The sequence below is a fragment of the Cotesia typhae genome, unplaced genomic scaffold (genome assembly GCF_013202065.1).
Source record: "Cotesia typhae breed Kobodo isofemale line unplaced genomic scaffold, CoteBio_Ctyphae scaffold_121, whole genome shotgun sequence".
NCBI lineage: Eukaryota > Metazoa > Arthropoda > Insecta > Hymenoptera > Braconidae > Cotesia > Cotesia typhae.
The window spans coordinates 2,279,694-2,293,888 of record NW_027423773.1 but is presented as its reverse complement, the minus strand read 5'-3'; the positions used below and the strand labels follow the sequence as shown (position 1 = coordinate 2,293,888).

The 14,195-nt window shown below is 29.6% G+C and overlaps 1 protein-coding gene across 1 annotated transcript; it reads left to right on the top strand.

Annotated features, from left to right (window-relative positions):
* The first annotated feature begins 3,425 nt into the window (after window positions 1-3,425).
* On the top strand, window positions 3,426-7,075 carry LOC141533765 (zinc finger protein Noc). The gene is made up of 2 exons (XM_074252804.1): window positions 3,426-3,822; window positions 4,490-7,075. Exons 1-2 carry the CDS (start codon window positions 3,760-3,762, stop codon window positions 5,948-5,950), a joined length of 1,524 nt encoding a protein of 507 aa, XP_074108905.1. The 5' UTR covers window positions 3,426-3,759; the 3' UTR covers window positions 5,951-7,075.
* Window positions 7,076-14,195: the final 7,120 nt, after the last annotated feature.

Genomic DNA, 14,195 nt, shown 5'->3' with positions numbered 1-14,195 from the left:
ATCTGTGGATTTGGGCATCATCGTTTGTATGTCATAGTGTTATATATGAATGTAATAGTTACGGTAGTTATTCGGACCGATGGCAGTTTTTTGGGACTTTTTTAAATTAAAAAAATTGCTAATATTTAAATTGAAAAATCAAAATTTGATGTTAAAAGTCGGTTTTGACGATTTTAAAAAATTGTTTATTATTCAAAATTTTTTTAACTACCCCAAGTGTCTCCTTGCAATTGTTTTTGAGATATTAAAAAAAAAATAAAGTTGTAAAATACGAAAAACAGTAAAATTTAAAATTTTATTTTATTTTCGAAAAAAAAAAAAAATTTAAAAGCTGACGATTAATTATTTAATATTTGCTAAAAAAAATTACAAAAATAAAAGAAAAATAAGAATTTTATCGAATTTTTAATCGATGCAAAATAGTCAAGAAAAAAATTAGAAAAACGGTTTAGAATTAGAAAAAAAATTTTTTCACTCAAAAAAAAAAGCGTAAAATCCTATCAAAGAACTATAAAATCGCTTCGTAATTTGTCTAAAAGTATCGTTCTTTATTAATTTAAAAAGTAATTTTTTAAATGATTTATTAAACATACGACTTATAAGCTCATTATTTTAAAATGAGCTCATTACACGAAGAGGTAGTTATATAATAAATAATATATATTAATCCTCCATATAGCATCCCTGTTTATTCAATAAATCATTAGATCAGTATAACATAGTGTGTTTGTACCAGTACAAAGACTTTTTCGAAAAGTCTAAAGTAATATTTCATAAATTAATAAAACGAATTTTTTTTTTTTTCAACATAATTTCACTCACAAATATTTTTCATGTGTATGTGTACACGTGCAAAGATTTATATGTATCAACATAATTAGATGAACGGTCACTACGTTTATATTGGTCCGCATTACTTAACCGGTGAAGATCAAAGCAATCGCTTCAAGATCAACGTCGTAAAATGTAATTATTTTTTGTGGCCGTCGTAAAGTAATAAATAACCGGATGCAAGTCAGTGCGGACGACGACAACGAACAGAGACGTTATACACATCTATCTGTCTCTCTGCTGCTATGTTGTATGATATATCTTTCACTAAAGTCTTTTGCCTACACGATATTTAATTTTGCTTATTTAATACTTAACTCAACATTTTAATCATCACTATCAATTTCAATTGTCACATAACAATTATTCCCGTAAGTAAGTGCTTTTATTTATCGAGAAAATTAATTGTATTCAGTATGTATGATTATTAATCAACTGAAGAAGCTCCTTTTTTTTTTATTTATCGTTTTATACTTGGTATCGTTATTAACTGCTAATCGGTATAAATAATTGAACAATTCAAGTAGCAATCGCCCTACCTATTACAGGTAACTCATATACTCGTTAACTTAAACACAGGAAAAGTTACAATTTTTTTACAGTGACATTCAAAGACAGCTTATCGGAGAATATTAGAAAAATATTTTTTTTAAATGCCCAATTACGAGAGATAATGTCCTGTCTAGTTGTTCGCATTTTGCTATTTTTAACGTTGTCGCTGATAATTGCAAATTATAGCGATGATAAACGTTATTATATCCATGTTATTATTTTTAATTACTGTTATGATAACAATCACTCATAACAACTCTGTTGATCGAGAGAACTATTTTACATAAATAACTAGTTAAATAGGAAGCAGTTATTGAAACTTTTTTATTTACACGGATGAAAATAATTATTCAAGAAAAATCGAGCAATCTTGTAACGAGAAATTAATTTGTTTCAAATTCTTTTTTTTTAGCTGAAGAAAAATATTTTTTAGTTAAAAAAAAAAAAAAAAAAAAACAATTTTAATTCGATTACTTGCAAATTTCCATCCAAAATTATTTTTTTCCAAATCTAGAAAAATTTTTTTTAACAAGACAGTTAGCTAAAAAAAAAAATATTTTTTTTTTAATTTTGAACAAATTAATATATTGTAATATTGCTCAATTTTCTTGTAGGAAATTTTTCTTGTCAGTATACATGATTTTTTTTTCTTTACTTAAATGTTTGAAATTAAGAAATTCGGTAACTCTTTAGAAATTGGTTCTCAAAACGAACAATTAAAAAAAAAGTTGATCAACTTGATCAAAAAAAAAAAAAAAAATTTTTTTTTAGATCAAAAACAGAAAAATAGAAAAATTACAGTATATAATGTAACATAGCGCTTTGTGATGAAAATTGGAAAAATTACAGTTTCAAATTGCAAGTATTACATCTTTTATAAGAATTACATTGTAAAATATAATATTTACATTGAAAGCTTTGAAAATTAACATTTAAAGTTTGAATTAGAAAAATGTTATTTCGAACTGTAATTTTTCTAGTATTCAATACGACGGGACACTTATTACTATTGATAATGTAATTTTTCAAGTATTATTTTTTCCGTGTGGGGCAAAATGGGATTGACCTCACTCGTAAATAACTACCGAAATTTTTTTCAATCTCAATTGTTAAATATTTAGATCGATTAATTTTGAAATCGGGACTTTTGTTTCAATTAAAAAAATTATATCAAAGTTATAAACTGGAATATGAATGACGAATAGCGTCAAATTGTTAAAAAACAGAATAATTGTCTTGAATTAAAAGGAAAAATAGTAGTTTACTATTTTTTTTTAACTCAAAGAATATCAATTCTCAAAAGTTCTCAAAAACAGTAAATATTTTGAGCAAAAAAATTCTAAAGATTATCGTGCCTCATGTTTTATACCTTAAATTATATACATTTGAGTGAATCGCGTATTTAATAAGTAGATTTAGTCAATTTAATAACAGTCAGACGAGTAGCAAATTATCCTGGTAATGACCGAGTGGAAAATCGCGTTAAACGTGCAACGAAAGGGTAAATAGATAGACGGAGAAAGGGATAAGAGTAAAACAGAGTGGTGAAAAAGAAAGAGAAGAATATATACACTTAGTATGGAGGTAAAGTTTAAGATGACGTGGTAGTGGTGGGTTTCCGTACAAGTTGACACGTCGTTGGCCAGGTCGGTTGTGCTCAGTAAAAGTGTCGGCAGGGCGCGAACTGACAACGACCGCCGGGACACGACCGACACCGTGTCGTGGTAGTTATTGTACTTGTAGGGGAAAGAATTCCCCACAAGAGAATGATTATAGTATTTGATATAGAGAGAAAGGGAATTCCAGTCGTGGAGGGATGTAGAGGGAGATTTTAGCTCTGTACGAATCTACAGAGGAGTAGGGTAATCAAGGATGTGATGATAGTGAGGGCAGAAACACGAAGGAAGGGGATTGTCTCCTTGGAGACTCGTTTGTGGTGGGGGCAATATTGTACTAGAGTCCGCTTGGATTAGCGTAGTGGGGTAAGATTGGCGGGGTTCTACTGCCAACTACAGATCAGTCGTGTTTCAGAATTCAAATAGATAACGTCGGTGTTATCAATTATTACTAAACTGTAGTTTATCTATTATTTAATGTTTACCATAGTGTGGTAGAAGGTTTTTTAATTTTATTTGATAAAACATGTTCAAAAACAGAATATTTTCACTGGATTTATGTGATACAACCCACTAGTGAAATAATTGTTGTAAATGTTACTTAAAACGCTGTTTTATTTTATTTATTTATTTATTATTAATGTGTTAAGTGGATTTTTTAGTGTTTTATTCAGTTTATAAATACAAAGTGGAAAGCAGTGACCTGGTTAATGAATAGATGAATTATTAATTAATCAATTCGCTGAATTGCCGCGATAAAATGTTAACTTCAAGTGCAAATCAGTATCTTCGTCCGGAATATCTTACACCTTTACCGACTACGGTTAGTTCATTTATATTTTATTCATTCAACTTATTAATGTATTATTAATTAAAAATTAAAATGATCTGTAACCTTACTTGATTATTAATTTAGAAATACTTTTAAATTCCGACTTCTGTAAATTATTTTTTCGTGTACAGAAGATTATTTTACTCGGTTTTTTTTTTTTTTTTTTTTAACTTTTTAAATAGATAGATAAAAATTTCATTTGATCCTAAAGTTTTAAGCTCCATCAGAGAGATATTAACAATACGCAGATAATCATGCCTAACATTGCCTCTCTTTAATGCAATCGGCAGAAATTCTAATTTTGATCTAAATAATTGATTGTAATTTAATTTGATTTCTTTGTAAAATAAACAAGCTATGAAATAATCTCTTCTAAATATTGAAATTAATTGAAATTTAGGAAAATAAAGAAAGTAAAATAACTTGGCTCTAAATATGAAGTAAATAAATTTATCAATATGTTTTTGAAGGGAAATCAAAAAACAATTTTTTTTTCTTAAGTATAATAAAGAATCTGACTTTATCCTTTTTTCTTCTTTAAAGAAAGAATCGCAGAAGCTATCGTAATTTTTAATCAAGTAGCTTAATCTAATTTTCACTAAAAAAAGTTACTGAAAAACATCAATAGATTTTAGTTAAAAAATTTTTCTCATTGCAGTTGGATGCAAAAAAAAGCCCGTTGGCATTGCTAGCCCAAACATGCAGTCAAATTGGCGCAGATCCACCGGCATCATTAAAGTCCCTCCATTCCTCACTAGATAAGTCGTCCGGTAAATCATCATCAAAGTCAACGGAGCGTCTAGAAGGACGTGACAAATCATCTCCAAACAATGTAATCAACGTAACATGTAACAGCGAATCGAAACCAAATTCAAAACAATCGTCGGAATCTCATGAAAAAACTTCCAGCCCAGAAGAGCAACGTGCGCCGTCCAGTAATTCGATTACTCAAGGAAGATCTCGAACACCGAGCACTAAGAGGTGCTCGAGCAATCAAAGTGCTTCATCACGTGCTATAACACCACAAGGTCGGAAAACATCAACACCAAATGGTACCAGCGAGGTAACACGAGAATCTCCTTTGTCACGAACAAGCAGCGAAGTATCATCGCAAATGCATCAATCACTTCAGCTGGATTCAAAATCTCCGTACTCATCAAATCTATTATTGGATCCATCTATCAAGGACTTACCACTCGGTGTGTTTAAATCTACTCCGACAGCGGTATCTACATCATCGTACCTCAGCTACCCCCTGCCAATAGACGTAATGACAAGCTCCCTCATGTCCCTACATCATGTACCTACGTTAAAAAACGTCAATACCCTTAATCCGTATTTAAATTATTCACGGATGAAAGGTACAAGCGCTGGTGGTCCCTCAGATTCACCACTCGTTTCACCAGTTTGTCGTGATCCCTATTGTACTGGATGTCAATATAGCTCACATTTACTAAATCCCATAACATCAACAGCAGCACCAACTACTAGTTACAGCAAATTATCAACAACAACCGCAACAACTAGTGCTAGCATTGCTAACGTCAACAGTATTGTGCACGGATCTTGTCCTGCTGGGTGTATCCAGTGTGATCATATTAAAACACCACCAACGAATCCGTATGGATCTGTAATGAACGCACACAATTCGGCAATGGCTGCTTACGCACATGCACAATTAGCAGCACTTGCAGCTGCATCACAATTGCCGTATGTCTGTAATTGGATCGCTGGCGATACAAGTTACTGCGGCAAGCGGTTTTCATCTTCTGAAGAATTGCTTCAACATCTGAGAAGTCACACCAGTGTTACAAGTGATTCGGGATTGTCTTTTCTTACACCTACGGGATTACCGCCAGGACATCCACTGTACTCCCGTAGCTATCCGACACCACCCTTGAGTCCACTTGCAACAGCACGTTATCATCCGTATGGGAAATCCCCTGGACTGTTACCTCCATCCTTATCTTCCTTTGGATTACACACGATGCCACCTGCTCCGCATCCTGTTGCTGCTGCTGCAGCGGCCGCTGCTGCTTCTTTGCCGCCATATTTGTCGCCTTATGCATTCTTTGGGCCAACACCGCGACTTGGCGCTACTTCTGGTCTACACCATTGAGGCTTCTTTAATTCTAGCCACATTTAAATAACTGTGATTTTAGTGGAGTTTACATTTTTCAATTGTAACTATTGATTTTTGTTTTTTTATTTATAAGTTTTTAACGTTTTTTCTGAGGTGATTGGAAAGTTATATCAGACTTACGGTGAGATGCATGGAAATTTATTGATACAAAGTTTAAATTCCACAGAATGTGGTGATCTATGTATAAATCATCATTTTGATTAAAATTATTTTTTATAATTTAGTAATTAAATTTATTTTTTCTAAAGGTCGATTAGAAACTTTGAAAAATTAGTTTTCTTAAAAAAAAAAAAAAAAAAAAAACCTTTAATTAAATCAATAATCTATTTTTTTGGAAACTTAATTTTTTTAGCAGGACGTTAAAAATAATTAATCAAATTTTCCGACCAAGTTAATAAAAAAAATATATTTTGATTTGACAATAATAACGTCTAATTAATATATCTCATAACAGATGCCATACGATCGTATCAGTAAAAAGAAAATTATTGATAAAAAAAATATGAAACTTAAAAATATTTATTTTTAGTAAATTGATTTTTCGTTACGATACTCGTCATCATTGTAATTTTTTGAAGATGCTAAAATTATTAATATATTAATAATTTTTTAATTTATTAGTTGAATTGTTAAAAGTAATAATCAATACTTCTTTTGGTGAAAAAAAATTATTTTAATACGCTCATGGCATCTGTAACACGATATTCTATAAAATTGTGGAAAAAAAAACTCCAGTATAAATTCTACTATTTTTTTATATAGCTCAATAACTTTTTAAACCTTATATATTTTCTAACTGTCCAAAATTACATGATTAAAAAAAAAAAAATAAATGATTTTGTACTTAATTAATCCTACATCTTGATCTCTTTAAATCGTTATTAATAAAGAATAATTGAATAAAAAAATTATTCTAAATTTTACAACACACTTTAATAACTTTACAGTCATGTTAATATATGTAGCGTATAAAAATGTAATTACTGTAAATTAAATATTCATGCAATTTCTAGGTACATGTATAAACAAAGAAATTCAATTTTATTAATGTATTACAAACTACGATCTATTTTTTCGTAACCAAAGTTTCACTTAGTATGAGATCGTTTAACACGAAAATAAAATAATTTAACTCACTATATCACATGTGAATGTAATCTATTTAATTATAATTTAAACAAATGTATTGTAAATACATAGATTTATTAAAAATCACTAAATAATAAACCATCTCTAATAATTTATTTCAATACAAACTTTTGCACGCCTTATGAGCGAAGCGAATGAGGTAGTGCTTTATTCTCGCCTCACAATAATCAAGTGATTTTTAGTAGATTTCATAGAAATCTATTGCATTGATCCTCATGACGGAAATTTTGCTATATTGCAACTTAACTCGACGAGCTGAGTCAGAAAATACATATGGTTCAAAAGTTTATTTATGTAAGATATAACGCCGCTTGTCACGACGATAGCGTCGCCAATTTACAAAGGATCTTCACCAAACTAAACATAGTTATTCTACAGATAGATACCGAAGTCAAGTTCGAAGATGAGCTTAATCGGTCAAGTAATTTAGAAATGCCATGATTTCAAAATTTTCAAAAGTTCACATTTCTCCACTTTCTAACTGGAATAACTTTTGAATGGGATAACGTATTGAATCTCTGTAAATTGTAACTGAAAGCTCTTTAAATAAGCTTCAATTTAAGTGCCACATTATGTATGTAGTCTTGAAATTAAGTCCTATTCCGCTATGCCAATTATGAAATTTGCTGTTGCAGTGGTTTTATTTTTAGATTTCATAGTTTTTTTTTTTTTTTTTTTTTTTGTGTACAATCCTGTAATTTTTTTTTATTCATTCTGAAATCTACTTCCATTTCGGCTGCCGAATGGTCTTTTATTTGAACTAAAATTGTCTCTATTTTCTATCACACTTGTAGAGTAATATTTACACATAAATGTCATGGAAAAACACTTATGACATTTTTAAAATGTACCTTTCTTTTCTCGGTGGACAATGGCGCGAAAAATTTAAAAATATTTGAATTTTATTTCAATGAATTTTATTATGGAATATAAAATTATGAGGCGTGCACTTTTGGATTTTCCAAACTTTTGTGCAAAATAGGCTTATTAAACTTTTATCAAGTGATTCATTGCCGTAAATAATGAGTAATGACACATGAATTATGAATTTAACTTGGGACCGATGTAAAGAATAATTATCCCAGGAGCGATAAAGGAAAAGAGCGGCATATAACATGAAAGAGATGACGGAAAAAATAAACTATAATAAAAATACAGAAGAGTTAAGACCGAAGAGAAGGGAATGGTAATATGGAGAAAAGAGCATAGACGAGATGAAGAGAGCAGAGCAGAGCAAAGGCCATAAAACAACGGGCGCAGTCTGCTTGTTACCCAGACACCGTAAACTCTGGGTATGAATCTGAATTATGGAATTATATGGCGCAATAACTCATATTTTCAGAGCGTTGTGGGTGGGAGTAAACCTCTCCCCTAAATCACATACGCTACATTCGTTCGCCGGATCTCACTCACTTTTTCATTCTCGACATTTTTCTATTGCGTATTTTATGGTTTTATCTTTATATACGTTTCACAAACTACACTGTAATCGTCCTCTTTGTCTTTAAGACGTTCCATAACTCTTTTACGAATCGATGCTGCAAGTTGCCGAGAAAACTTTAGTATGGTATGTAAAGTTCATGTATATAATCGAAAAAATGTACTTTTTTTTTTGTTTTAAAATTTAATCATAATCTTGAATTGAAACAAATTGAATTTTAAGGATAATAAAAAGCTTAAAAAATTCTTGGGAGTGTATTGGAACAAAAAAGTTCATAATCGCACGCTCTTACAACTCACATGAGAGTTTTAAGTGAGTTTTATTAATAAAGTTACATTAAATTAATATATGAAGATACTTTTGAGCTGATACTATTTTTTGGTGTAATTCAACAAAATAAAATTATTACAGCAAAGTTTTATCTAAATTCCAAAACGAGTATATCTATAAAATGAGAGAAAAAATTTATTTCCAAAAAAAAAGATCAATTTTGTGAAAAAAAAAATTAATTTGATGAAAATTTTAGACAGCTAACTTGCGAATTTTTTTTTTGTTTCACTGCAAGAAACGGTACTATCATTGTTGCACTCATGATTATAAAGCTATTGCAGTTTTATGTTTTTTCTTTTGAACAAATAAGAATTTCGAAAAACAAAACACTCTGCTATGAAATACATAATTAAAAAATCTATTACGGAGCAGAGCGTTTTTTTCAAAATTCTTCTTTGTCTAGGAGAGAAATATAAAGCTGCAACTGTACGGACCGTCTATTAAAAAAAAAAAAAATTTCTTTTAATGCAACAGGCTTATATTTGATAATTTTCATGATTCTAACGATTTTAACTCCCAAAAATCATAAAAAAGAGTCCCTATCTTGAAAAGTTGCTGAGTTTTTGCAGAGAAACCTTTTCCTTGAAGGAAATTCGATTTAAGCTGTCAAGAGGACCATGAAAATTCCTTGAAAACATTTAAAAAAGAATAAAGAGTGCTCCTAAATGTAATTAGATAAATGTCGTAACATTATTTTGTAAATTAAATAATCTATATTTATTTACATGGTTATTTACAAGAAAAGCTCCAATTTGACGCTGTCTAAATAGAAACAAATGTTCAATCAAAAATAGAGATTTTTACTACAGAGAAACAAATCTAATAAGAAAAATGGACAATGACATACGGGATGACAAAGGTGGTCAACAGTTGCGAGTGATAGATGGTCGACCTCCGCCCTCTGACAACCAACCATTAGTTCTTATCCCAAGTTTCAGCCGCTTATATCTATCTAAGGATCTCGAGGGAGAACAGCAATTGTTTGTTTCTTCCCTATTACCTCCTTTACTTTTTATTCTCTTTCTTGCGATCTTCACACTTTGACATCACAAAAAAAATAATATTGATGATAATAACCTTTGTATAAATAACTTATGTTGCTTAAGCTATCTTTTAGCTTTCAATTAACCGAAATTTTTCGTTACGAACTTCCTGTCTTAGAAGTTTGGATTAACATCTTTCAAATTTTAACAAATAACTTGCTATTCACTGTACATTCCCAAAACTGTTTGCATTCTTTTGTAGAAAAAAAAAAATATGATAATTTAACAATATCTTATCTTTTGATAAGAAATATTAATTTTTTGGCTCAGTATTCATTGATCAGATCCACCAATTTAAATAAGTTTGGCAACAATCAAAAAACTGATCAAACGAGCTAGATTAGAACTTAAGGTAGTTGTCATGGTACAATATTGTCAAAAAATTAGAGATATTACGCGGCACAACGACAGTACCTTAAATCTCTAATATCATTATTAGGTGACAAGATACATTGTAATTGTTCAATTATTAATGTTTTTAAAGATATAAGCTCATCCTGATGTTACCCTCATCGTGACCTTTCATTTGAGTACCCACATGCATTTTTAGTATATATATATATATATATATATATATATATATATATATATATATATATATATATATATATATATATATATATATACATATATATGATATTTCTGATATTTTTGAAATATATAAAATTTATAAAAAAATTCATGTGGGTATTCAAATGAAAGGTCTCGATGAGAATAACATCAGGATGAGCTTATATCTTTGAAAATATCATTAGGTGACGAGATACGATGTAATTTCTTAATTATAGATATTTTTTAAAGATATAATAAAGAGAATTCATCTTGGGTTAAAGGTTGTCCATCGATTTTAAATTTTTAGGGTAATTGTATCATCACGTCCTTAATAAGTATACAAAAAATTTAGAATTTTTTGACGGCATGCCCTAACCACGAAAACTATCTTAAAAATAAAAAGTTACACAGTTAAATATTGTTACAAACATATTTACAATAAACTTTGTTGTAAAATTCAATTAGCATTGATACAATATCTGATATAAAAAATACTAATAAATATATCTGAAGCAATCAAATTTAACAGCCGTCCTTCTTGAAAATATCCAACTACATGACAATATAATATATTTATACATTTGATCTAAATGATAATTAAGAATGATATAGACAGTTATAGTGAACATTCGTCCCTTTTACAAAGTGCCATCGTAGCCATACAATATACGGTTGTTATGTGTATATAGATGTATAGAGTACATTTATATACATCGTATATTATATTGTTCAAAGAGGTAGACGACGGATCGGTATGCATTGTTGGTTGACTATGTGCCCTAGCGTGTTCATTCGGTATCCGAAGCTGTCCAGTGTGCGAGTTGACGGCTGTCACAAGATAAACTTTAATGTCAATCGACGTCGCATGCCGCGGTTTCTATATTTTACATATATACATATATATATATGCATGACATTTAAACAATAATAGCTTTTATAAATACAGAGACATACACATATGCCCATACATTATTTTTACGCATCATCAATCATTGTTCACAAAAGACAATTTAATCATCGAAATATTGAAATAATAAATTATTCTTTGTATTTTTATTGTGTTATTTTCATGCATGTCATTTTTTATGATTTAAGTGAATTTATGATCATCAATAACTTTATTATTTACCATGGGTTTGTAAAGAAAATAATTTTGATGTTAGATATTTACAATTATTTCTTTAATTTTTTTTAAGAATTTATTTTACCTCTTTAAGGAGATTCACACGCAGTAGTCAAACTTTTAAAACTTCCTGAAAATTTGTAAGTTCAATCTACGTAGCTTAATAATTAATAAAAAAAAATTATACAGTGGATTTCCGGGATATTTAATGAAATAATTAGGTTTGAAAATTGTAATTTTTACATGTAAGTAAATGGAGATTTTACCAGCCGTGTATTTGGTTAAAAAATTAATGTAATTTACGATTTAAAAAAAAATTTTATTTTTCTCCCAAATAAATGACTAAAAATTTTATTACTCAATCAGTTTAGTACTCCGTACTAAAATCTTCTATATACGAAATTTTACCATGTAACATTATAAATTTTAAAATGTAAGATTATTAAAGGGAAGATACTGAAAGTCTGGTCCTGGATTACGATGTGACAATTGTAATTTTCCACTTAAATTATAATACAAGTGATAGTTATTATTATCCGTCAATTATTATAGAGTATAAAAATTGATTTAATACACACTGCATGTTTATCAAAGGACACAAAGTAGTAACTAGTACGAATTAATAAAAAGTAATAATTTACGATGTACATAATTGTTTTCTTGGAAGTTAGTTAATATTGGACGAAAGTAATACAAAGGATGATTGTTATTTAGTTGGCGTGAATTAGTCGTACTATATCAACTATAGTTCGGGTAAATCATGGTTGTGTGATGGTGTAAAGTGATTAATGGCCAGAACCGAGGTCTTCTGCGTCTAATGTTAAATGTGTAACGGGGCAGAAAAAAAAGATCGTACACTTTGTGGTGAGTATAAAAGGTTAAAGTTACGAGATGAGAGTGATCTTGCGGAGTAAGAAGTAAGACAGAGGATGCCAATGGGGTCAGAGGGAATGAGTTAAGGGAAACATGAGGAAGAGAGAAAAGCTAACGGATAGTAAACGGTTGAAAAAGTATGTAATAGTAAGAGTGTATGTGCGAATGTATCTATGTATCTATCTAGCTATGTATATGTATATATGTGTACGTGATATAAGTGGTGGGTGGATGAAGCCAGGAAGAAGCAAAGCAAGTTCCAAGGGGCTAAGAGTCAAGAAGATAAACAGAGAGGATAACGCGGGGTTAAAGCGGGGAGAGGCGAGCGAGAGATTAGGGAGGCAGTGGCCCGAGGGCGACTGGAATAAATCACTGGCAGCCACGACGGCACCGACATACTACTATAGCTATACAGCTTCTTGTAGTTGGGTGTTACTTTACACGTTAACTAAACCCAGCTAAAATACTCACACTCTTACATTAACTGATGTATGTATTATATACGTTCATACTCCGAAATAACAGAAAAATATGAAAATTATGCAGAAGTAATTAAATATTGAAACTAATCTAGCATTCAAAACTAATTCATTATTTTTCATTTATAAAAACAGCTTCACACAAACATACTTGAAAAAAAAAAAAAAAAAAAAAAAAAACATTTTCGGCAGCCGAAATAGAAGTAAATTTCTCAGATATAGAAAATTTATTTTTAATAAAATAATATCAATATTAATAATGTATAAATTAATTCATTGATTAAAAACAAAATTCAAAACTATTCAGAACTAATTTTGTTCAAAAAATTATCTTGTAAAGAAATAGTTTTTCAAATATTTGTCAAACGATTTTGAAGATTATGAGATTTTAATTATCAATGTCCAAATTTTAAATAACTGCTTAAAAACAACAATTTCAAAGTTACTCAGAATTTTGAAACCGGATGAAATTTTAGTTGAAGAAAACAACGTTTAGAAATAATTTGTGACATATTTACTGATGACTTACCCGAACATATTAGACAAAAGACTGATCAATATCGGGATTATTGAATCTACATCATGTTTATGCTATAATACAGCCAATAATTCGAAAACGGCTGCAACAGTAAAACTGATTCATTAAACAAACTCTAAAAGGAGTAATATTGAGGCTATTACCACTTCTGAGTAGTGAAAATTAAAGCTTAATAAAAGAGCTTTACGATGCAATTTACCAAATTCGAATATCTTGTTTAGTTCAGTAATTACACCAAGTTGAAGTGGTAAAAACATAGATTTTTAGGATTTTCAAAATTTCAAAATCCTGCAATTTCCAAATTACTTGCCTGATTAAGCTCATCTTCGAACTTAACCTTGGTGTTTATCAATAGATAAAGCATGTTGAGTTTGAGAAGAATCGGTTATAAATTGAAAACGCTATCGTGCTGACAAACCGCGTTATATAAATCCAAAAGAGAGTGCTAGATAAAAAATTTGAGAAGTATATACATACATTAGCATAGAATAGTATTTATGTCAATATATAAAATTAAAGTGCAAATGAGACGATTTAATTTAAAATTCAGTTGCAAGATATTTATTTTTATTGACTTTTTCAGAAATTAACATAAACGTATTTAGTGCAGTTCAATAATTAAACGTATATATTTACCGCATATTTAGTGTTGATTCGATGTGTTAACTGTTAAATTCATGTAAATATTTTTAT

Coding starts and splice junctions, on each gene's coding strand:
- LOC141533765 (XM_074252804.1), top strand. CDS start 3,760: ATGTTAACTTCAAGTGCAAATCAGTATCTTCGTCCGGAATATCTTACA. Junction 3,823..4,489: donor TTACACCTTTACCGACTACG/GTTAGTTCATTT, acceptor TTCTCATTGCAG/TTGGATGCAAAAAAAAGCCC.